Source organism: Aedes aegypti, chromosome 1, assembly GCF_002204515.2.
Source record: "Aedes aegypti strain LVP_AGWG chromosome 1, AaegL5.0 Primary Assembly, whole genome shotgun sequence".
NCBI lineage: Eukaryota > Metazoa > Arthropoda > Insecta > Diptera > Culicidae > Aedes > Aedes aegypti.
This window is the reverse complement of record NC_035107.1, coordinates 80,641,637-80,666,781: the sequence shown is the minus strand read 5'-3', so window position 1 is coordinate 80,666,781 and position 25,145 is coordinate 80,641,637. Positions and strand designations below refer to the sequence as shown.

The window sequence follows — 25,145 nt, the reverse complement described above, 5'->3', positions numbered from 1 at the left end:
AATAGTGATCATTTGTGTTATAGCTGCCTTAAATGTCATCATAAAATATCCCTTCTTGTAATTAAAAGCTGTTCTTTACCCATTGCTTCAATTATTTAGGAATATTGTGGAAAGGTCACTGAATTAAACTGACAGTTTAATTTATCCCTTCTTCCAGGCTATTTCTTCAATTGATAATGTTAGAATTATCATAGGCACTATCCACTACTCTGCATCAAGTGGTCGGTGTTGATGTTAACTTAGACAGAGATGTTATTCTTTCAGAAGACTCACAGTTGCACCAAAGACAAATTAAAGAGCTCCATGTCCCTTGCAGATGCCCAAATTGTATGGCTCATAAGGTAATCTAGAATGCCGTGAAAAGTGTACTGCGATCTGTCAAACTTGGGTACCTTTTGCACTACCGAGGGACCAAATGCAGTACTAAGTAGAAGTGGTACCCAATCTGAGCCCAAGTGGGACGGACCTAGTTGCACTCTGCACGGTTTCACTCATGACGTATGGCTCATATCATCCTAGACGAGATGTGAGCTTCACATCTTGTTTTTGACCTTACACTGAAAAAACATGGATCATTTTCTCAGTATTGGATTGATCAAAATTTTAAATCACTGCGACATCAGAACCACAATCTTAAATTCTTTGAGGAGCACTTGAGAAAATGTGGTGAAAAATCTAAAAACTATTTCTTATTAATAACATAGCTATTCAGATCGTGCAAAAAGATTGAGTTATAGAATAACCACACAAAAATGCGAATGCCAAAAATATTAAAAGTTGACATTTTGTGCGAAAATTTGAGAACGATGCTTTTGAAAATGTACTACCACCCCGTGATGGAAATCCTGGCAACACTTATTAGTTTTACAAAAAGTAAAAAATCTGTCATTGGCTTAAGCTTAGCAAGCCTACTGGCCATGACATCACCAATCCATTGATCCGTGCATAAACGACTATATCGACTAAGTAAAATATAATAACTTACCGCAAACTGATTATGCCTATTTCTCACAACCAAACTTTCGAAAAGGCTGCTTTCCTTCTCCGACCTCCATTGAACCCCATTTGAAAGCGATTGTATCAATAAACACAATCGAACACAACGAACGAGAACGAGAACGCCATGTGATTGCATTCCAAAAACCACACACAATCTCCGGCATGGTGGCAATGTTTGTCCCCACCTCCCCCGTTTTAGTGGTTGCAGTGTTGCAGCATGCTATATTAAATGACACACCTCCTCTCTTCACCAATCACCTATCCGGTATTTGGTGGTAACTTTTCTAATCAGGTATTGTTCAGTAGTCCAGATATTGGCCACACCACAATTTGGTATAATAATGGCATTAAAATATCAAGAGATTAAGCTATTGAGGACTGCTTGAGGTATGTAACTACAATTGAACTACTTTCATATGAAAATCCATTATGTGTTACTTGGGTACTACAATACCTGATCTTACTATCTGCTTGGTGTTCGTAGAATATGGATGAGATATTATATTAGGTGTGTTACCTTCTATGCAGGGCTTATAAATAATTTATTCCAATAACAAGTATTGAAAATTATCTGACATTAAACACCTTAATGTTTTAGTCTGTAGCAATTTTTTCCTGCTCGAGTGCTTTTCCGACTGTACTTCTGTCTGTCACTACATTTTTGGGGTCTCACTTTCTTGCCAGTTGTCTCACATAATCTCCCGAACTGTGGACAATGGAGCAATGTATGTATGTTTTGCTTCTTTTACAGACTGTTTGCTTGATAGAAAAGTAATCTCAACTCCACCTGCTCAGTTAATGTTGAATCAGCCGGTACTGATTCAAAACCGTAATAAAAAGTGCAGGTGAGGTAGATGAAACAACAACGGAACGCTGTTTTGTGTGGCCACAATCGATCATGGAAATAAATAGATTGTAGGAAGTCGGTGAACGAGCAAATTTATATGTTGCGAAGGTTAAAATACTACTCTGTCCAATTCAGAGTAGGTTAAGAATATATTATAACAAAGATTGGACATATGGCAAACCCATTCTGAATGATAAGGTTAGTAATCCATACTGTTTACCTCATCTATACTAAATGCAGTTTATTTGAAATAAAAAAAACGAAATATGAAAATAATAAAAAAAAAAACACAAACCCTAAACATAAAGAATTATGTTTTGAATATCTTATAGATTATAAGTTGAAAAAGCGTACCAAATTGCCATATGTGTTCCCTATTTAGCCATTTGTGAAATTTGTACAACTTTCCCATTATGAATCTTTTTAACTTCAAAATATATTTGATATCTACTAAAACCTGTGGCAGGTCTGGTACAAATTTGATGGTAAAAATAAAATTTTGTTTGATTTTTCAAAGAACATTTCCAAAAAACAGAGATATTGCGAATAGGCCATTCTTGCGATCGGACAATTTCGGGCAGGTGTTTTCGTCGCCATCCACTTACGAAATACAAAAATATATGACTTTATGTCAAAAAATCGGTCTCATTGAAAGGACCATTTTCGCTGAAGACACCAAACGTCTATCTCTTCATTCCGAAGAACTACAGGTTGTTTCCGCGTTTTTTCGATTCTGCCCCAGTGTGGGGCGTAGGATATCATCGTACTTGCCCACGATATACGAATGCAAAAATGGCAACTTTGGCAAAGAAAGCTCTCAGTTAATAACTGTGGAAGTGCTCATAAGAACACTAAGCAGGATCTGGGGACGTAATGCCAAGAAAAAGAAGAATCTACTAAAACAAAGAAAGTAGTTTAAAATTTTAAAACAATCGAATTACTGCGTACATATGGCGAAAACGAGAACCATCATGGCCATGTCTAGTATAGTTACCTTATGTATATAAATTAGAAAATATACAAATGTTGAACTATCCATTGATTGGCAATAAAGCTCATCGTGAAACTATTCTCTTTTTCCCTGTATAATGATGTCAACGTGATCTACCGCTTTTATCAAATACCAATTCCACTGCACCCACGCGCTTGCACCTGCCGTTAAACGGTACTTGGTGGACACTGAAAATAGAACAAAAACCGCCACACGGTAACCGAAGCCCGGGGCATGAATCGCTCCCAACCCAACACAGGAAGTTGCAGGTTATGTAACACAAGCCCATTGTGTTTGTTGGGTTTTATTTGGTGGGTGACGTTTGAAAAAGTAACGATCTATTATTAAGCTGTGTGAATAAAACGACACGGAATGACGTCGCTGGACGATGCTTTGAGTGGTGGGGCGGTAGCATACAGCACGAATCAAACAATCAAATATTAACATATGTGAATTTTGTTCTAATTATGGTTTGACGTATGTGCATTTCGTGGCTTGCATTTGTAGGAACGAGAGGCAATTTTCCAGCAACACGGTTTTTCATTAACATCCCGGATGATTCGTCAACTGGTCGCGGTTTCTGAACAAACGACTTTTTAGGCTGACCATACGTCAAGCGTGTGCTAGAATCGATTTCTCTTCCTCGATCCTCTCTTCTGCGAATGAAAGTGACAAGACGCAAGTTTGTCAACACTTTTTCAGCTCAGGACGCAAAATTGCATCGCTGCCAAGCGGTCTAAAGTGAAAAAAATGCAAACAAACCCGCATCTTGTTACTTTTATTCACAGAAGAGAGGATCGATGAAGAGAAATCGATCATGCGACTTACGCCCTTATTCTAGCACACGCTTGACGTATGGTTTTAACGGAACAGTATCGTTTTTAAGACCTCAATGGGCTGTTCCGTCCTGTTTTTTTAATTTTCATTTTCCCCATATTTTCATACTCACCTATTTATAGCAATTTTAAGTTTAATTTTTCATCTGTAAATAACTTCTCAAATATAACCGGGATCGGTGGTCCCCGGTAATTACGGGTAGAATTGGTAATTGACTCATACAGCAAAATTCTTAATCTTTTATTTAAAATTCTAAAAACAATTAAATCCAATAAAAAAAACTTCAAATTAAAAAATCGGTAGATCCCATTTCGGGGTGAAATTTATTTTTTGTTGAAACGTTGATCATTTGCTTTTTAAACAACAATTCAGCATTGAATTATCAACTGCGAACTTCCTTAGCTAACACCTGAACCGTGTGCTTTACAAATCTCCACAAAAACCGAACGTTCACAATTTGTAAATTTCACCATCCGACAATGCGCACAGTATCTATTGTTCGCACTGGTCTGTACCACACAAGGCTTTCATCCTGTCTACAGCTTGTAACACATATGCGGAACGACGGACATCAACCTCAAAGCGGACTACCGAGAAACCGAGACCTTTCGGAGTAGTTAAGAGCCAGTTCGCGAGAACCGCAACCCCCTTTCCAAGGGAAGTTGTATTGATGTTCTCCGATCAGGCTGAAATTTTCAGGGATTGTTCTTCTATATAAAAGATGATGTTTTGCAAAATATTAGATTTTTATATTAGGGGGAAGTGGGACAAAATGACCCCCAATGATTTCATGTCACTAAACATGCAAAATCACAAAAACTGATATAACTATAGTAAAAGTGCACGGATTATGTTGAAATTTGGCATGAATACTCTACGTTATATAAACTTTGAGATTGGCATGGTATATGGATTTTGAAAGTACTTCAAATCGAGAAAAATGAGTTTTTCATAAAAAATTTAGTGATTTTCAAATCGATTTTTTTCTTACCAACCGAACTAGGTCAAAAAACTAAATATGACGTTTTGTAGGGTAACTCATGGGCTTTCATTTGAGGTGTAATCCAGATATGCCGTTTCAAAAATTTTCGAAAAAAATTTTTTTTTTCGGGGTAGTGTTTGAACTTGAGCCATTTTGCGAGTACCGCAACCGCCTTGTCTAGAGAGGTTGTATTGATGTTCTCCGATCGAGCTGAAATTTACAGGAGTTGTTTTCCTATATAAAAGAAGATATTTCGCAAAATTTCAGATTTTTATATTAGGGAGAAGTGGTACAAAATAACCACTAATGATTTAATATATAAAAAAAAAATACAAAATTAATTAAACTGCTATAATAGCGATAGAAGGGGCCCAGATAGCCGTAGCGGTAAACGCGCAGCTAATCAGCAAGACCAAGCTGAGGGTCGTGGATTCTAATCCTACCGGTCGAGGATCTTTTCGGGTTGGAAATTCTCTCCACATCCCAGGGCATAGAGTATCTTCGTACCTGCCACACGATATACATATGCAAAAATGGTCAATCGGCATAGAAAGCTCTCAGTTAATAACTGTGGAAGAGCTCTTAAGAACACTAAGCTGAGAAGCAGGTTTTGTCCCAGTTGGGACGTAACGCCAGAAAGAAGAAGAAAAATAGCGATAGTAAAAATGCACGAATTTGTATGAAATTTGGCATGTTTACTTTACGTTATATGAATGATCATTTTGGATAAAAAATGTGTCAAATCGAGAAAAAACCTGTTATTTTGTTAAATTATTTTTTTTTCAAATCGACTTATTTTTGGTCAACCGAACTAGGTTGAAGTTTTGTAGGACAACTCAAGGGCTTTCATTCGCGGTGTACCGTGGTAAATCAAAATCCGGGCGGTATGAGCAGCGTATGGAGGCCTCTTCTCGGTAGTTGTAATACCGATTCTATCATACCGTGTTGCCGCTGCCGTATCTGAAAGAAATGTCACTTTCTTGCAAAAGTGATGATGTGGATAACAATAAGTCATTGCACCAATGTTTTCGTTAGCAGCTTCGGCGGTTCAGTAGTAAGCGTTGTTTCTTCTCACGCTGTTTGGATGGGTATCAACTACCGCATTTTTTTTTTTTAATTTGGATAATGTTTGATGGATTTGATTAGGAGGGTCAGATGTATGTGTGTATGATGGTATGTTTGCTAGAGATCAATTTGTAAATAATTGAGTTTAGCTTAGTTTAGACTGACTGCACATATGGCTGCTATGAGACACTGTACTGTTTATATCTTGAATGGAATTTTAACTTTTACTAGCCTTGATGTTTGTAAATTTCTCGAAAGAGTAAAAGAGAGACGAAGATTGTTAAAAATTGCATATTTCCACGGAAAATTGTGTGTTTTTTTACAAAAAAAAAACATATTTTTCAGTACAATCCGTTTAAACGGTACAGTAGTTCTTGTGATTTTGTGTGTTTTCCGACACAAAAATATTGAGGGTCATTTTGACCCACTTTTCCCTTATAAAAAGTGTAGTTCTGCCAAATGGGTTTCTTTGTGAATAGTAATGAACACATATTTTGTAAGCAATGTTTGTGATTTAGTTGTTTGGACAGACATGTTGGTGGTTTAAATTGCAATCATCACTGATTGGTTCAATGAACGACGCACAGTATTGTTCTTATTACATATTACTCATGTTTTGATGATGTTCAAAGTATTATTCCAGTTTTATTTGAAAATTGTGTACTTACGGCATCGAAACATACAATTCCAATACAATGTCCAGATTCAAAAACATTGGGCTCCAATTCCGGACAGCCTCTTTTTACTTTTTTAAACCTTATTTACAGCATATTTTTTCAATGTGGTGTCACTAAACTTTTAAACTATAACTTTGTGAATTATTATGTTACAATCACCACTGCTGCGACGATTGCCTCCATCTAAGCGCCCCTCGAACGCATGGGGGAAATGTCAAGTGGGGGAATGAGAATTGAAAAAATAACTTCTCATTGTTGATTGATCGATGTGAATGCAAAATCGTTTATTAAGTGAATTATAATTTATATATTATTACTATATGCTTATTAAAACTGAATAATTACATACAGCGACCTGAATTACCCTATATTAAATTTAAAAATTTGAATTTGTTTGCCTAGTAAGAGACCAAATGTAAGTAATAAAAATATGCTATATGATTATCTCTAACCAATAAATTTATACCTTTGAGCTGATCTCATCGGGGACATTGATCAGTTTGTTGAACAGACCTCCGAAAGGCCAATACGTCGTAATAACTACAAAAACAGCTATTTTTTCATTCAATATAGTTGTATAAATGTTGTCAATTTAGCATTTTATTGGTAAATATTATCAGAGTGTCCGGATATTGGTACCGTCCAAATTTTGATTCACTACGGTACACCGCGAATAAAAGCTCCTGAGTTTCCCTACAAAACTTCATATTTAGTTGTTTGAACTAGTTCGATTGACAAAAATATAAGTCGATTTGAAAAAAAAACTAATTTTATTTAAAAAAATAAAACAGATTTATTTGAAACACATTTCTAATCCAAATACCATGTTCATTTTGAAGTTCATATAAAGTAACGTTCATTAAACATGCCAAATTTCATGCAAATTCGTTTATTTTTACTATCGCTATTACTTTAATTAATTTTGTATGTTTTTATATATTAAATCATTAGTGGTTATTTTGTACCACTTCTCCCTAATATAAAAATCTGAAATTTTGCGAAATATCTTCTTTTATATAGGAAAACAACTCCTGTAAATTTCAGCTCGATCGGAGAACATCAATACAACCTCTCTAGACAAGGCGGTTGCGGTACTCGCAAAATGGCTCAAGTTCAAACAATACCCCGAAAAAAAAAATTTTTTCGAAAATTTTTGAAACGGCATATTTGGATTATACCTCAAATGAAAGCCCATAAGTTACCCTACAAAACGTCATATTTAGTTTTTTGACCTAGTTCGGTTGGTAAGAAAAAAATCGATTTGAAAATCACTAAATTTTTTATGAAAAACTCATTTTTCTCGATTTGAAGTACTTTCAAAATCCATATACCATGCCAATCTCAAAGTTTATATAACGTAGAGTATTCATGTCAAATTTCAACATAATCCGTGCACTTTTACTATAGTTATATCAGTTTTTGTGATTTTGCATGTTTAGTGACATGAAATCATTGGGGGTCATTTTGTCCCACTTCCCCCTAATATAAAAATCTAAAATTTTGCAAAACATCATCTTTTATATAGTAGAACAATCCCTGAAAATTTCAGCCTGATCGGAGAACATCAATACAAGAAGGGGTTGCGGCTCTCGCGAACTGGCTCTTAACGTAAATCTGTCTACGAGTTGTGTGTGATCCTTTGACTGCGACGCTTGCTCCTGCGGGGGCGGGTGATGCGGTCAGGATCGATCGTGTTACGACGGAGGCGACGTGGCGACGGAGAAAATTAGCTTCACATCCTGATAAAATCGTTGTTTATTATTGTTTACTTTACTCACTTATTACCAATTGAAACTAAATACGTGCCAGGGTCGAAAATTTCAATCCATTTGATATCTGGATGTTTTTATGCGGGGCTTACTCTCAATGAAAATGGCCTCAGAATGTGTGTGTATTCACTGCCATTCTTGAAATGGGTCGTTGGAATTTCAGTAGAGCTTTCATCCTTTCATCTCCTGGGCTAAAATTGTCTGTAGATATAAAGATATCGAAGGGTATCATTAAATACATGCATACAATTTTCTTCCATAAAAGCACTGCCGGTCAGTGGGAGGTGGATTGTATCACACACGCACATTTACACACACACAGATTACGTAGATCTGTCTACTCTCGTGGCTTAAGGTGAAACATCTCAAAATCCAAAGATGGCCGTCACAATGGCCGCCATGAGCCCCAACTCACGTTTTGAAGAGCACAAAACTGGAGAAATAGTTGGCAAACGTTTCCGGTCTTCTTATTTTAAGCTTTCTGCTAGTGCACAAAGCCAAAATAAAAAGTTCACTGCTGTTGGATGTTTTCTTCGCGAGATTTGTGCCTTTGAAGTTTCAGTACAATCTTAGAAGTTGATTCTAAACTGTTTCACCTTAATTTAGACAGACTAGAAGGGTATATATTGTGCTGTATAAATAGTATAATTTTGCACAGTGATGTTGTATTAGTTCACACTCAGAGAATTGAGTTCACTCATCACCGATAGCACCAGCTATTTTTCATCCGTTCATGATGGTGGGATGGGTGAAATTGATCACTTGTTAATGCGATTATTGTTTGTTTAAAGCAAAAAAAAATCACAACACACAATTGGACAATGATTACGTCAAACAAAGTTCATTCAATGCAGGTTACATTGATATTTGTGCTCCATTAGGAAGAAATATAATCGTGAGACACAATGAACAATTTCACCCTACTGATCAATTTCACCCGAATTTACGGTACCACTAGTTCGCCATGCCCATCACGGCATAAAAATTAACAAGGCAGGCTCTTTACTGGTAAACATCGAATTTGGTTTGTAAACATGTGACGTCACTCCTATCGTACCATATACGAACTGGATCACTAGATTATTTTTTCAACAAATTTGTTTGAGGTGGCTATCCACCTATGAATGACGTGGTCAAGTAGCTGTTAGTTTTCGGAATATATCACCTTCTCAATATAGTACACCGTGATGCCCAGCTATTTACCGTTATTATAAACAAATGATAAATAAATATGTATGAAAAATATATTGTTCAAATGATGATGGTGAACGATAGTGAAGTAAGTAAACTTTATAGAAAAATAATCATGGCAAAAAGTTATCGGCTTTCTCTATTGGCACTTAAAACACATTTTTTTTTTAATAATTATAAGAATTAAGAATATTTTTTAAGGAAGTTCAAATGTTGTAAAAAATTGAAGTAAAAAAATTGTGCGACCCTCTGGTGATTTTGAATATTAATTCAAACATAGAAACATAAGAACCATCCGATTATTTCACTATGCTCTAAAGGTGACCAATAGGGTGATAAAATACGGGACATTGCTGTATTGGATTAAAAAATGTCCCGTAGTCGAAATACATTGACCCGTTTTTTATACCGTAACGTTCTGGTCAACCTACGACTTTAACTGTTCCTAACGTCATATAGCTTAAAGCAGCATATATTAGTCACAAAGCAAAAGTCATACATATTTCGTCCATTCAACTACTATCGTTATCACAAAGAACATCACCCAAGAGAAACTCTTGAAAAAGCTTCGACCGTTCTTTTTTTTTATCATCAACTAGAATCAGTTACATTGGTTCCGCAATCAAAGAAGGTAGGTATCGGTGGCTATTGTCATTTTCAAAGGTAATTCGTCTCAGAAGGCCGCCGAATCAAGGGTGAAGTGACACCGGTGAAAGTGGAAGGAAAATTCACTTCACTTTCCGGCACACATACACATACGTACCTATTCACATCGCATCCATCCAAACACTTAACTATTAACCAGGAAACCATAACCGACCGGGCCAGGACTATGTAGTATTGGTTTGGGCTCTCTAATGCCTATATGGGGGAAAGCAACACCAACAAAGGAAAACCCCCATTACGATAATCACCGCAAGACGATCTTCTTCGCTTGTGGGTACCATCATCGTCTTCCCAACCAACACACCGCACTTGAATTAGGGAAAATCGCTGAACAAGCCACCTGGTTCTCCAGTGCATCTTCCTCCTCTAGCCGGCGATGAGAGGGCTGGCTTCCTGTGCCGAGGCACTCCTACATCCTTTTCCGTTCGCGTACAAGGTACACGGACGGAATCAAATGCTCATCGAGATGGGTGGAAGTGGATGGAACGTGAAAAACGTTATGTTTGCGGCAGCCAAGCTAATGAGCATTTAAAGAAGGGGGAACACTGTGTTTTATTAAAAAGTAGCCAATATAATAATGAGACATAAGTAACAGTTTGAACATTTTTAGCAATAAAAATATTCAAAACATCACTAAAATACTGTACTGGAAGGAGAAAAGTTAACAGCAGTTTTTTCGTATATTATCAGTAGTCAGTTTAAATGAAAAGAGAGAAACAAAGTTTGTTCGGTGGAAATAACAAGGCCTCTATTAAACTCAGTTTAATGAATATTAAAAAAAATAAAACAAATTAATAATAAATCGGTATTGCTAAATGTTTATGGCTAATTCCAAAACAGCTTTTAAGAATATATTTTTTCGCCGAAATAACCGCTATAAGGGTTCATTCAAATATTACGTAACGCAAAATTCTCCAATTTTTGACCCCCTCCCTCCCCCACGTAACAGCTTTTGTATGGATTTTTTTAATTTTTTGTATGGACCGTAACACTATGCAAGACCCCCTCCCTCCCCTCGTTGCGTTACGTAATATTTGAACGATCCCTAAGATTATTTCGGCGAAAAATCGATTCTTAAAAGCTGTTTTGAAATTTTTGATTGCTAATTTGTACTCAATGATTGCTTGGTCCGATTTATTTTATTGGCTCTTATCCTCTGAATAAACTAGTGATAGTAATAGTTTCCTAGGGCATATTAATATTTATCCCGTCTGCTTGCATCCATGTAAGAATGTGTTGTCGGTTAGCACTTTGGATTCCATAAGAAGTTTATACTTTATATGGATAAAGTATTGGATAAAGCTGGATTTTTCTCATGATTCAAAGCGTTAAATCATAAGCAATTGATGCAAAAGTATCAGCATATCTGATCAGAAGAATATAGCAAGCCTGTAACAATCACATACTAAGCTGAGCTAGTGTACAGTTGGGTCTCCTATTAAAAGCATTCCTGTAACGCGCATTCCTATAAGACACACTAGAGCGTTTTAGGAGACCCAGGGCTTATGGAAATTCATCGTTTTGGAGATGTTGTTGAATATCTCGTATGTGTTAAGAAATAGCATCACTGTCATCTCCAGACCCTGATGTTTAGGAGGTTGGTGTCTTCGGCAAAGTTGCTACTGTAGCTCAAGGGCTAACATTATTTGTGCCAAAAGTTTCGAGATTTTGCTACCAGGCGGCACTAGTGAGCTTGTAAATTTTGTTTTGCGGATAGCTCAGTAGCCTGACCACTTAGAAATATGGCGTCTTCGGCAAAGTGGTTCGGTAGTACAGGGGCTTACATTATTTGAGCCAAACGCTTCGAGATTTTGCCACCAGGCGGCACTAGTGAGCATGGAAATTTTGTTTTCGGGATGTCTCAGTAGCCTGACTACTTAGAAAGATGGCACCTTCATCAAAGTTGTTCTGTAGCACAAGGGCTAACATTATTTGTACCAAAAGTTTAGAGATTTTGCCACCAGACGGCGCTTGTGACCATTGAAATTTTGTTTTGCGGATAGCTCAGTACCCAGACAACCAGAAGTCGCTTAAAAATTTACGTAAAAAGTCGTTCATTTGTGTGAATTACCTCACACCCGCACAACATGGTGAATGATATCGTTTGATTGATGAATTTCATCGCATAGAACGCTATTTTCTGAGTTCATCAGTGCATTCTGTTTCGTTCCGTATGAACGTGCAAAGGAAATCGAATCAATCCGTAGCAGCTGTCAAATCAACTTTGTTATCATAAACTAAGCCGTATAAGGTTACAGATTGATTCATAATAAAATCTGTACACTTGCAATGTAGGTAAATTTCCATCATATAAATTATGCACAAATATTGCCTCCACTTTTGTACGCATAAGGCCTTTTGATGACATCTCATACGAAATCTTTGCACATATAAGCATCACATAACACAAAATTGTGTGTGTGTGTGATTTCGTTATATGTACAATCTGGTTGTCTGGGTAGCCTGGCTACTTAGAAAGATGGCGAATTCGGCAAAGTTGTTCATTAGTATAAGGGCTATCATTGTGCGTGCCACTTAATTTATGACTTTGTCACAAGGTGGTGATAGTGAGCATAAAACTTTTGTTTGGCAGTTTTTTTTTTGCTTAGAAACATGGCGCTTTCGGTGAAGTAGCTCATGGGATATTTTTATTTGATTCATAATACTCTTAATTTAATTGTTTTGCAGATATCTCAATTTCCTGGCATTATGTAAAAATGACGTGTTCGGTGAAGGTGTTCGGTAACTCAGGGTTTGTCATTCTTTTCACCGTGGAATATAAAATTTTGAAACAACGTAGCGTTTGTGAGCATTAAACTATTGTGTGGCGTCTGCGACAAAGTTGTTCAGTAGCTCAAGGGCAAGAATTATTTCAATTCTTCAATTCTATATCAGAACGAGCACTGCATGTCTGTCCTTCAACTTCTGAACAACTCTTCTGAATACACCAACTTTCCAAAACATCAGGATCCAGAGATATCATATGTTACAAAGTTTGCGTTCCTATCCCTCAAGGTTCATATAGTACAAGTCAGTAAGCGCGCCCCTACCGGCCAAGTTCTCAACTAAAAGGATGATCCTCAACTTCTAAAGGTAGATCGTACTGAGTACCGAAACTTCGCCGAAGGCAGTACTGTGCTATCTCTTAACGCATTTGAGATATTCAACAACACCCCCAAATTGATGAAATCCCATAAGCCCTGGGTCTCCTATAACGCGGATTTCTATAACGCCCCCAACAATGTGTCTAATAGGAGACCCGACTGTAGCTTGACTTCTTCTTCTTCTTCTTCTTCTTGGCATTACGTCCTGACTGGGACAAAGCCTGCTTCTCGGCTTAGTGTTCAATGAGCACTTCCACAGTTAGGGGCCGTCCATTAATTACGTAAGGGTTTATGGGGGGAGGGGGGGTTTGAGATTTCTTACGCGCCATACAATTTATTTTTTATTTTCATACAAAAAATCTTATCATGGGGGGACAGATCGTTCCGACACACTGTGTTGACCGGTTGTCTTCGTACACGCGCTCGAGTAAAACCAGGTGTTTTTCTGTGTTTTTCGCGGTTTTCGCGATCGAAACGCGTGTGAATCTGTGGTTGCGGTGGTGAAGCATAAGTGTGTAGTGAAGGTTTGGTGGAAATCGGTGTAATAACGGCCGAAAACGGCGAAGAAAAGTGACACCCACGTGCTTCGAAACGGCAAAACAAATCGCCGTCAGCCGGCTTCCCGGCCGTTCTCATTCACTTTTCGGTGGTGCACAGTGTGCTTAAATTGTTTTTCGCTGAAACAAAAAAAAAAGTGTCGAAAGTTTGGGAAGTAAGTGAAATTGAGAAAGTGAGCGATTCTCATCAGGGATTTCACTACAGTAGTGTCCAGTAGTGCCTACAGTGCGGCACAAAATTTTGGGAACACCTGGCCATCGCTTTCTACGACCAAGGAAAAAAGAAGGTAGGATCTTTCCTTTTACTTTTCTGTCGTCCATTTGGGGTAGGTAACGGGTGACCGTTGCCAGTAGAAGTGTTGTCGTCATAAAACAACATGGCGGCCGCTAGTAGCGGCGACCCAGGGGGGTCCGCCAAACGTAGATTGCCAGAATTCATGGATCCAACGAACCAATTTGGCGAATTGACGTTCCTCCAGCTGTCTGGAAAAAACGGAACTCCGCTTCCGATCAACCCGTACATTACCGGGAAATCGGTTGAGGCATGTGCCGGCGGCCCAATTGAGAGTGCGAAGACCGAAGCACAGGGAACAAAATACACTCTAAGAGTTCGCGACCCAGCCCAAGTAGCCAAGTTACTTAAGTTAACAAAGCTAATTGACGGAACTGAGGTAGAGGTTGTCCCTCACCCCAATCTGAATATAAGTAGGTGTGTCATCTCGTGCTTCGACCTCATTCAGATGGAGGAAAAGGACATTTTGACGGAGATGATTAGCCAGAAGGTGATTCGTGTGCAGCGTATCACCCGAAATTAAGGTGGCAAAAGGGTCAATACACCGGCGCTGATTCTTACGTTCTGTAGGACCACGTACCCGGAGTATATGAAAGTTGGCTTGCTCCGTGTCGCTACTCGCCCCTACTTTCCGAATCCGATGCTCTGCTACGGCTGCTTCAGCTACGGGCACACTCGTGTCCGTTGCCCTGGACCGCAACGCTGCGTCAATTGCTCGCAGAACTTCCACGGGGAAGAATGCGGTGAAGCTCCCTCGTGCCGTAATTGCAAGGGTGATCATCAGCCAACCAACCGCCAGTGTCCGGTGTATAAAAAAGAAGTGCAAGTGATTAAGATTAAAGTGAACGAAAACCTGAGTTTCCCAGAGGCCAGAAAACGCGTGGAGCAGCAAGCTGGTAGCTTCGCCCAGGTAGCGGCCCAACAGAGCGTTTTTGAGAGGAAGCTGAAGGAGCTGGAAGCGGCCATGCTCCAAAAAGACAAAGAAATCGCCCGGTTACAAGAAGACAACAAAAAGAAAGAGGAGAGGATCGAGCAGATGATGGCTTTCATCAAGCAGGTCAAGCAGCAGTCTAACCCAGAGAGAGTGCATCATGTGAGCGAAACCGTCGTCGCTGAGAAGCCCCGCCACAGCCGAGAGCAACGAGTGGCCCAGTCGACGGCTGGCCCGATGACACGCTCAAGGAACAACTCCCCGGCCGTTCAGGAGACCAAACGCGGAAGACCTCCAAAATTCGTCTACTCCAAACCAGCCTCCTCGCCAGACATCAGCCCGCCCCCAAAGAAGACCGCACCTACCACCCATGACCTGACTCAGATGGAGTATTCCGGCGAAGAGTCTGAGGTATCGGAGACACCCCCTAACCAGCGTCTTCGATAACCCCACTCTCGAACAACGTTCGGAAAACAACGATGACCCTCGCACGAACACGGACAATGAGACTTTTCGGTTCGGAAGTAGGGAAAGTGTAGTACCTCTTCCGACGCAAGTACGGCAGGCTGAAGGAGTCATCCGGGACGTCTTACCCCAACCCGTTGATGACGAGTTCACCTCCGTAGCCGATGGAATCCCACACGACACCACGATATTGCAGAACCACCGAAGTACCATCCACTCTGTACCAACTTCAACAGCATCGAAACCAACAACGAGAACACCGACGATACTACACAAAGTCTTTCCCCAGTGCCGGCTATTGCCGGTGTTTCTGGAATCAGTCGTGTAGTAGTTTCGGCAATGGCTGGCACTGTGGGGCAAGACGTCCCACAGGTCAGTCTTTTGAATTCTCAACCACAAACAGGTACTGCCGCGCCTGCAATCTTTTCAGATACTCACCATACCACACCAACCGCAGAAAATCCCAATCAACAGCAACCAACATCAACCAATCGTTTCGCTAGCAACAACCGCCCCGAAGAAACTACACAAAGTCTTTCCCCAGTGCCGGCTATTGCCGGTGTTTCTGGAAGCAGTTGTGTAGTAGTTTCGGCAATGGCTGGCACTGTGGGACTAGACGTCCCACAGGTCAGTTTTCGCTTATCCCAACCTCAATCAGGTACTGCTGCGCCTGCAATACTTTCAGACACCCACCAAACACCGCCAACCACTGCAAACACCAATCGACATCAACCAGCATCAACCTACCGCCTCGTACTCAACAACCAACCCACCGACGATACTACACAAAGTCTTTCCCCAGTGCCGGCTGTTGCCGGTGTTTCTGGAAGCAATCGTGTAGTAGTTTCGGCAATGGCTGGCACTGTGGGACAAGCGGTCCCACAGGTCAGTCTTTATAAATTCCCATCGCAAACGGTTGCTGCTGCGCCTTTCAGCGATTATCTTTCAGGGTACGCCACATCACCACCATCTCCCGGAGAAGGCCCTTCGAGAATTCACCGCAGAAACATTACACAAAGCGCTTCCCCAGTGCCGGCTGTTGTCGGTAATGGCAGAACTAGTGTAATGGTTTCGACAGCAGCTGGTACTGTGGGACAAAGCGTCCCACAGGCAAGTGACAGTTTGGTTCCTTCATCGCCAGAGGCTACCGCACTCCCTCTTTCTCCCACAACAGACCCGCCGATCCGAAGAACATCAACCTCGTCATCCACCACACGATCAGCTACGGATAGTCGCTCCGGCGGCTGCTTCGCCCTGCAATGGAATATCCGTGGTCTTAGGGCCAACATCAGCGAACTAAAGCTGCTCATCTCCGACCTCGAACCGTGCGTCGTAGCTCTACAGGAGACCAAGGTGAACCAGACGGTTGTTCCGCCAGACTTCGTTGGCAGAAACTATACGTTGCTGCTACAGTCGAGGAACACCAACTACTGGCAACACGGTGTAGGCCTTGCCATCCGGGAAGGCACACCGTTCGAACGCGTTCAAGTCGATACCTCTCTGCATCTCGTTGCTGCTCGCCTTCACGCGTCGATCCAGGCAACCGTTGTGTCGATCTACGTTCCGCCGAGTTCAGCTCAGTGCCAAACCGCACTGGATGAATTGTTCGACCAGCTGGAAGGTCCGATTTTGCTCCTCGGAGACTTCAACGCTCATCACATTGCATGGGGATCGCACCATTCAAACGCGCTTGGACGATTCATAGCTGAAACAACCCTGACGAAGCAAATGGTGATCATGAATGACGGCTCAGCTACCCGCATCGACCCGGCTACAGGCAACACTTCGGCGATCGATGTGACCATCTGCACAGAGAGTCTGGCTCGGAGGTTCACCTGGCGGACCTTATCAGACACGCACAACAGTGATCACTTCCCAATTGCGGTGTCCATACCTGGGTGGTCAAATCAGCAAACAACGCGACGAAAATGGCTGTACGATCGAGCTGATTGGGAGCTATACGAACGGATTACAGCAGAAACTATCCGCCCAGAGACCGAGTGGGATGTAGGTAGCTTCACCCAAAAAATAATTGCAGCAGCGACTAAGTCTATCCCGCGGACTAGTGGCCGAATCGGACCAAAAGCGGTACCGTGGTGGTGCCCCGAGGCAAAGGCGGCAATTCGTCGACGACGAAAGTGTCTTCGGTCGCTCCGACGTTTACAGCAGGTCAACCCAGATCAACCCGAAGCGTTGGCGGAATTCCAAGCAGCGAAAGCGGAGGCGCGAAAGGCGATCAAAGAAGCGAAGGAGAAATCGTGGGAAAGCTTCGTAGGAAAGATCTCCCCGCACAGTACAACGACCGAGCTGTGGTGCACGGTTAACACCTTGCGTGGAAATCGGCAGAAACGCTCAGTTATCCTCAAACGGCCTAACGGTTTCACGGACAACCCCAAAGAAGTAGCAGAAGAACTAGCGACGTACTACGGCAAAAGATCGGCGACGTCCAGCTACCCTCCATCGTTTCAGATGGCGAAAATGGCAGCTGAGAGAGAGTCCATAGATGTTTCGTCTAATACCGGTGACGCGTACAACGTTGACATCACCCTAGCCGAACTTCTGTGGGCTCTCGACAAAGGGCGAGGTGCCTCGACAGGTACTGATGGGATAGGGTACCCGCTGCTTCAACGTCTTCCCGTATCCGTAAAATTTGTACTGCTGGAGCTGCTGAACAAGATCTGGCGCAACGGTGAGTTTCCTGCCAGCTGGCGAAACGCTCTCGTTGTCCCGATTCCAAAATCGAACTGGCAAGATTCCGGTCCTGCTGCCTTCCGACCTATTTCGCTGACCAGCTGCATGGCGAAGACACTCGAGCGAATCATCAACCGTCGTCTTATCACGGAGCTAGAGTCGAACGGACGACTTGACAAGCGTCAGCACGCTTTTCGTGTGGGACGCGGTACCGACACGTACTTCGCCGAGCTGGAGAGGTCGATACCGAACGCCGACGAACACTCTTTGATAGCGTCTCTGGATCTGTCGAAGGCATACGACACCACCTGGCGACACGGTATTCTTCGCTCCCTGAAATCATGGCGGATACGTGGTCAGATGATGAACCTTCTGCAAAGCTTCCTCTCGGAGCGAACGTTTCAGGTGTCGTTGGGTGGTTACACGTCCAGTGAACACAAGCTGGAAAATGGTGTGCCGCAGGGATCAGTGTTATCCGTAACGCTGTTCCTGGTGGCGATGCAGCCCATCTTCCGGGTACTGCCGGATGGAGTCGACATACTCCTGTACGCCGACGACATTCTCCTCGTCGTTAAAGGGGCAAAGAGCGAAGGGCTACACACGAAGTTGCAGGCCGCCGTCAAGGCTGTATGTAAATGGGCGAAAGATGTCGGCTTCTCACTGTCTACTGCCAAGTCGCAAGTGTTCTACTGCAGCCCGAATGCACGCCGAGAGCCGGCGCGGAATATCATTATTGATCAGGTCTCTGTCCCGAAAACCAACCGGCTGAGGGTTCTAGGTGTCACCCTCGATCGGACCTTGACATTCAAACCACATTGCAAAATGGTGAAGAAAGCATGTGAGTCACGTCTGCGAATACTCCAGATGATCGGAGCCAAACTACCGCGAGGCAATCGGACAAGTCTGCTGCAAGTCGGATCGGCGTTAGTAACTGCGAAACTGACGTACGGTATCGGATTGGTGAGCCGAGGAGGACCAGCAGCATTGCAGACCCTTGCTCCGGCATATAACAAAATGGTCCGTTATGCTTCTGGAGCGTTTGTTACCAGCCCGATAATGTCGGTCATGGCCGAAGCGGGCACCTTGCCATTTGAACTGCTGGCAGTTCAGTGTGTAGCGAGGACAGCCATCCGTATCCTAGCAAAGAACAGTCAAAACAACTCTCTTCCCTTGATTCGGCGCGTTTCGGACCGTTTGGAGGAACTCACAGGCACGACACTCCCTGCTGTCGGTCAACTTGTCAGGCAAGGCGACCGTGCTTGGAACGGACGGAAACCGTCTATTCTATGGAATGTGAAGAGGAGTATACGAGCCGGTGACCCACCGGAGAAAGTTCGACCAGTCGTCCAGCAACTTCTGTCGACCCGCTTCCACAACTCGACCGTCGTCTACACTGATGGCTCAAAGTGCGAAAACACGGTAGGAGCCGCTTTTTATAATAATGGCCTTTCCGGGATGTTCAGCCTACCAAGAGAATGCAGCGTTTTCTCTGCGGAGGCGTATGCAATTAAGATGGTGGTTTCAATCCCCAATATTAGAAACGAGATGGTTATCCTTACGGATTCGGCGAGTTGTCTGCAGGCCTTGGAGGCCGGATCTTCCAAGCACCCGTGGATTCAAGAAATCGAACAGATCGTTCGAAACAAAAATGTTCGGTTCTGCTGGATCCCGGGACATGCTGGCATAAATGGGAATCATGAAGCAGATCGCTTGGCCAACGAAGCTCGACAGCAACCAGCTATCCACATCCCTATCCCGGCGATGATACACTGAGAACGACGAAAGCAGCCATACGGCGCGCATGGGATAGCCAGTGGTTCCAAACTAGAGAGAACAAGCTTAGAGAGATAAAGGAGGATACTAAGAGATGGTTAGACAGTGGCAATGCGGCCGACCAACGAGTGTTAACCAGGTTGAGAATCGGCCACACGCGGCTCACGCATACTTTCCTCTTGAAAAAGGAACCCCCGCCAGTCTGCGAGTGTTGCGGAATCGAACTGGATGTACGACATCTCATCCTGCACTGCAGGAAGTATGAGGACGAAAGGAAAAGATACGCCATCGACACTCTAACTTTGAAAGAAGCACTGGATAACAGCAAAGAAAGAAATGATAATTTACTGAAATATCTACATGATACAAGATTGTATGTGAAGTTGTGAACGGGATGAATTGGAAAATAGAATAAGAACTTTTCTCTGACACGAATGCACCCTTCTGGTGTAAAGTGTCACTAATAAACAAAACAAACAACAACAAACATCATGGGGGGAGGGGGGGTTGTAAAATCCCAAAAATTGCCTTACGTAATAAATGGACCGCCCCTTATTAACTGCAAGCACTCCGAGCAGGGCGCAGGAGAGTTAACCGAGCGTTGGCGAGAGCGTGTGACGCAACTATGCTAGGAAAATTGGAGCCAAGGAATCAACGGCGTCCTGCATACTGGTGGAACAGCAGACTCAGCACCCTCCGTGCAGCCTGCTTAAGAGGCAGAAGACGCGTACAGATAATTAGATCGGAAGCCAGCATGGAAGAGCGTAAGGCCGGGCAGAGCCGCGTTCAAACGGGAGATAGCGATGAGTAAATCGAACTGCTACAAGGAGTTGCACCGGGAAGCTGACACAAATACGGCTGCCGAGCAGTGATGGCGAAAATTAAAGGCCCAGTAACACCAGCTGAAATGTGCCCCAACAAATTGAAGTTCATAGTGGGCAGCCTCTTTCCTACGCATGCTCCTACCGAGTGGCCACCCACATCGTATGCTGACGTAGATGAAGAAAATGCCGGTATCCATGTTTCCAACGCCGAGCTGATAACGATTGCGGAAAGATTGAAGCTGAACAAAGCTCCCGGTCCAGATGGTATCCCCAACGTAGCGCTAAGGGCAGCAATCTTGGCGTTCCCAGATATATTTAGGACAGCGTTGCAGAAGTGTCTAGCGGAAGGCTGCTTCTCAGACAGATGGAAGGTGCAGAAGCTGGTGTTGCTGCTAAAACCGGGAAATCCGCCAGGAGATCCCGCTTCATATAGACCAACATGTTTGCTGGATACACTTAGTATGCATGCTTCCGAAAATATTTGCACAGATTCGGACACGCAGAGTCTTCACATTGTCCGGCCTACCCAAATATCGTGGAGATCCCGGAGCATGCCATATTCGACTGCCCTCGATTCAGTGATATACGAAACGAGATGATGTCAGAAACCTCAAGCGTTCTAAATCCGGACAACATCGTGCAGAACATGTGCCAGTATGAAAGCACTTGGAATTGCGGAGGATAACGCTGATTATGTCCTTGGTGCAAAGGAGATGGCGTGAAGACCAGAGAGCTCAGGGTCGCGATCGAAGTAGACTACATCCTCTGTCGGGGACCAGATCGAGTAGAAAGGGCGTAGCGTAGAATCAGTAATAAGTCTTCGGGGCGCCTGCAAACCGGAAGTCATCCTTCAACCGCAATTGCATAACCGACCCTGACACTTGGCCGGCCAACGTCGATTCAGAGTAGGCTGAGTCCACCGCCGGGGTCTAGCTGAGTAATTCGCAAAATAGCAAACGTGTAGTCGCAGAGACTCCGTAGAAATGTCGTAGTGAGCATTAAGTTTCAACAGCGAACTATCAGAACAGCTAGAGACTGGAATTGATGAAATGCATGAGCTCAGCGATGAGGTTGCTTGATGTAGTTCCGGGGGAGATCGAGGCACAGGAGCAGAAGGGAAAGTTTTTTAGTAGTTAAGCACGCCTAACGTGAGTCCCACACCGTGCCAACACACAATAGGCCAAGCTTTTGAAGCTGTTTTGTGCCCTACTATAAATAAAAAAAGCAGTTATTAACTGAAAGCTTTTTTTGCCAAAGTTATCATTTTCGCATTCATATATCGTGTAACAGTTACGATGACTCTTTACGCCTAGGGAAGTCAAGGAAAATTTCATTACGAAAACAATGTGGACCAACCGGGAATGGAACCCAGGCAGTTTCAGCATGGCTCAGCTTTGTAGTCGTGGACTCTAACCACTCGGCTCGGAAAGGCCCCAATATCTCCACTTGTAAGTATTAAGACCTGAGATCATATCTAGCTATCATAGCAGATTTATTTTCTGATAAGCTATTCATTATGATTTTCAAGATAAAATATGATGAATCAAACAAAAAAATGAGCGTTTGCATACTACAAGGCAGAATAATGATTTTTAAGCGTGAATGTTTAGCAATTCACTGTTTTTTTTTGTGATGAAATCAATTGGATATCTGAATAAATTCAATCAATTTTTTGTGAGTTTTTCCTTGGCTAGATTTTACCTTGCTGTAGTTGAAGGTCAGCTTCGACGTAGGTTAAAAGTCTTAAAAGCAACTTGAAGCAACCCCAAGTCACCAAAACACGAGGAAGTTTGCTTTGAACAAGCAAGTTTAAGCGGCGTTATTGAAAAGAGCTCAATGAGCTGAGTGGAAGCCGTTCAAAAGCTACTCATAGGAGCAATTTATGTTTCGTGGTGGCAGACAAAAAAGGCGAAACTGCTTAAAAATGTGTACAACTGCAGATTTCTGCTCTCAGTTTCTCTTCAAACGGATCAGCATGTCGTTGTAAATGCATTGCAGCAGTCGCGCTCCAAAACTTTGCCCATACTTGGAGATGCAAATGCAAGTGTGCCATCGAGCTAGTTGCCATTCACCACCCGCCGCCGAAAATTGCGCGTCACCAGTTGCCGTCCGACATCATCTGCGGAGTGCAGTACCTGCCTGTACCCAACTAACTATTCAGTCATTTATCATCAAACCGCACCAAAAAACCGCGCAGTATGACTATTCAACAGACCAGTTGCCTCGCCGATGATGACGACGCCGGATGAACTGAGGAACGGGCACAGCACAAAGTCACCTTTTGTCTGATGATGCACGGACCAGCCGAAATCGTCGCATCTGGTTGACTTCCATTTACCGATTTCCCATCATGCACCACACCGCCATCCATTGCCCAGGTGAGTCAATGGATCCTATAGTGCTAGGCTGCTAATGCAGTAAGATAGGTTGCTGCCCGTGCCGTTGGAAATCGTTTGAACCGCGAAACGATTCTCCCAGAGTGGGACGATTCCGTACTTGGGTGCACTCGGGCACCGCTGCTGCTGCTGCTGCAATTGCTGGAGCACAGCACATGTGATGTAATCAGTATTCATCATCTGAGTCACGTAGAGTTCTTACTGCCTCTCCCTAGTGTCTCCCCTTTAATCTTCCGTCCCCCATCCAAGGGGCCACTCCGAACCGGTTACCCGGTCGGTGTTCTATACATTACAGCACTGCTTGTACGAAAAAGCACTTCAGCCGCGGCCCTGTTATTAATTTAGAAACGCGGCTGCCTCAGCCCAGGGAGGCCTCAATGTAGATTATACCAAAGCTCAATGAGTCAATCCAAACACAATAATCTAATCAAGTTAGAACCCAACTGACGGCACAATTTGCTGCCACGCGATGCGCACACCCACGATCAGTTCAGTTCCAGTACAATCCATTTATTGTCGTTGGACTACCGGAGCAAACTTCAATCGGAACTCGATCGCATCATCGTGATTATCATTCGCTAATGCACTGTACCATACCGACTACGTATAGGCTTGTAAGTGATGCATGGGTGGCAGAAGCTACAAACAAGGCCACCTTAATTAGTGTAACGAACGGCTTTAAAATTCAGCGCCAAAGGGATCCGGCCATATATGTAGCTCATAAAATATGTAGATAAAAATCAAATTTTAGAAGACAAGAAAAAATGCTTAGGAAAGCTGTTTGAGGGGACCATCATAGCAACCATGAAATTTTGACTTCAGTATGGTTCCATGAGTCGATATCGAGTCATGGAACATCGACTCATGGAGGCTTAAACTGTATTGCGCTATACGCGAAAACGCCCTGAAGTATGCAACGAATGGGTTTTACAGTAGAAGTTTTGGAATCCAATGATTTTGAGGCACTGATAGGATAGAATTTCCTTGGAAATTGATGGTCAACTTGGTATTTCGATGGTATTCCTGGGATGAGAAATTTGTATAGAGTTTTTCTTTTATAGTAAGATACTTAAAATCAGCAACAAGCAAAATAACCGTAAAACTCGCTAGACTTTGTTAGGCGAGTTTTCGCATATATATGCATATATGATTCGATCAAAAGCAACAGCACACTATACATAGTTTTTAACAAAATAACTACTGCAACAAGAACAATATTCAAGAATATTGACCAAAACTTGTTTTTGGCTCGAAAAGTAATTGTATTGACCTCTTTAGTCTGCCACCAGTGTTCACTCATAATTCGATTAGCAACGAACATAATTCAATTAACGCACTAACGCTTTCCATTTCCCCAAGCCCAAATAAACAATGATTTGTTACCCATTAACATGTATGTTCAAAATTGTTTGGTACTTATCCGAAATGCCCTTGGCTAATCATTGGATCTATGCTTGGTCGTATATACATCCATAAACTGAACAAACCCGAGGCATCTTGAGGCGCTGATCTTTGAAACTTTTCTGTTTCTCAGCAACGGAACAACTGAAACCACTTAACACGTGTTAATTACTGCTGCCACCACTTCAGAATTCAACTGAGATGCTTCACCGAAACCACTGATATTGCAATGCAGCAATTCACCCAATACTCGAAATCAACGATCGTTCGTTGGAAAGCCGTACAAACTTCACGAGAAGTTCTGAATCCGCAATCTGCACACTTTTCGATAAACTCCCGAAATCTTAATCACAGGACTAGATGTACCGAACCGAACTGAACCGTTTGGGACGACACTCACCGTAGTAATAAGTTGGGTTTCCAGCTTTAGCCGTCAAATAGGCTGTCACCACTTTGTCCCCGAAAGCGTCACTCGTATGCAAGGGCCTTAATCTAATTAGCTGCCCCTTTCTCAACTGACAACGACCACCAAGAACTCCGGTGTCTTGTTTGTGAGCTACTCATTCCGGCCGGGTTGCAACGGTGTGCCGCCTGTGCCGCAGATATCGCACGACCTGTTCCCGGGTGCACTTGTCGTGGTGCCGGTCTGGATTTAGGTGTCCCCAGAAGTACAAACAGAAGTCCAAC

The 25,145-nt window shown here is 42.7% G+C and overlaps 1 protein-coding gene across 1 annotated transcript in view; it reads right to left on the bottom strand.

Moving 5' to 3' along the window:
* LOC5571316 (chaoptin) overlaps positions 1-24,893 on the bottom strand; it is a 276,580-nt gene extending 251,687 nt beyond the window's left edge. The window contains 1 exon segment of the mRNA XM_021840573.1: positions 24,545-24,893. Within this exon segment, the coding sequence (XP_021696265.1) occupies positions 24,545-24,553 (9 nt within the window). The 5' untranslated portion in view covers positions 24,554-24,893.
* Positions 24,894-25,145: the final 252 nt, after the last annotated feature.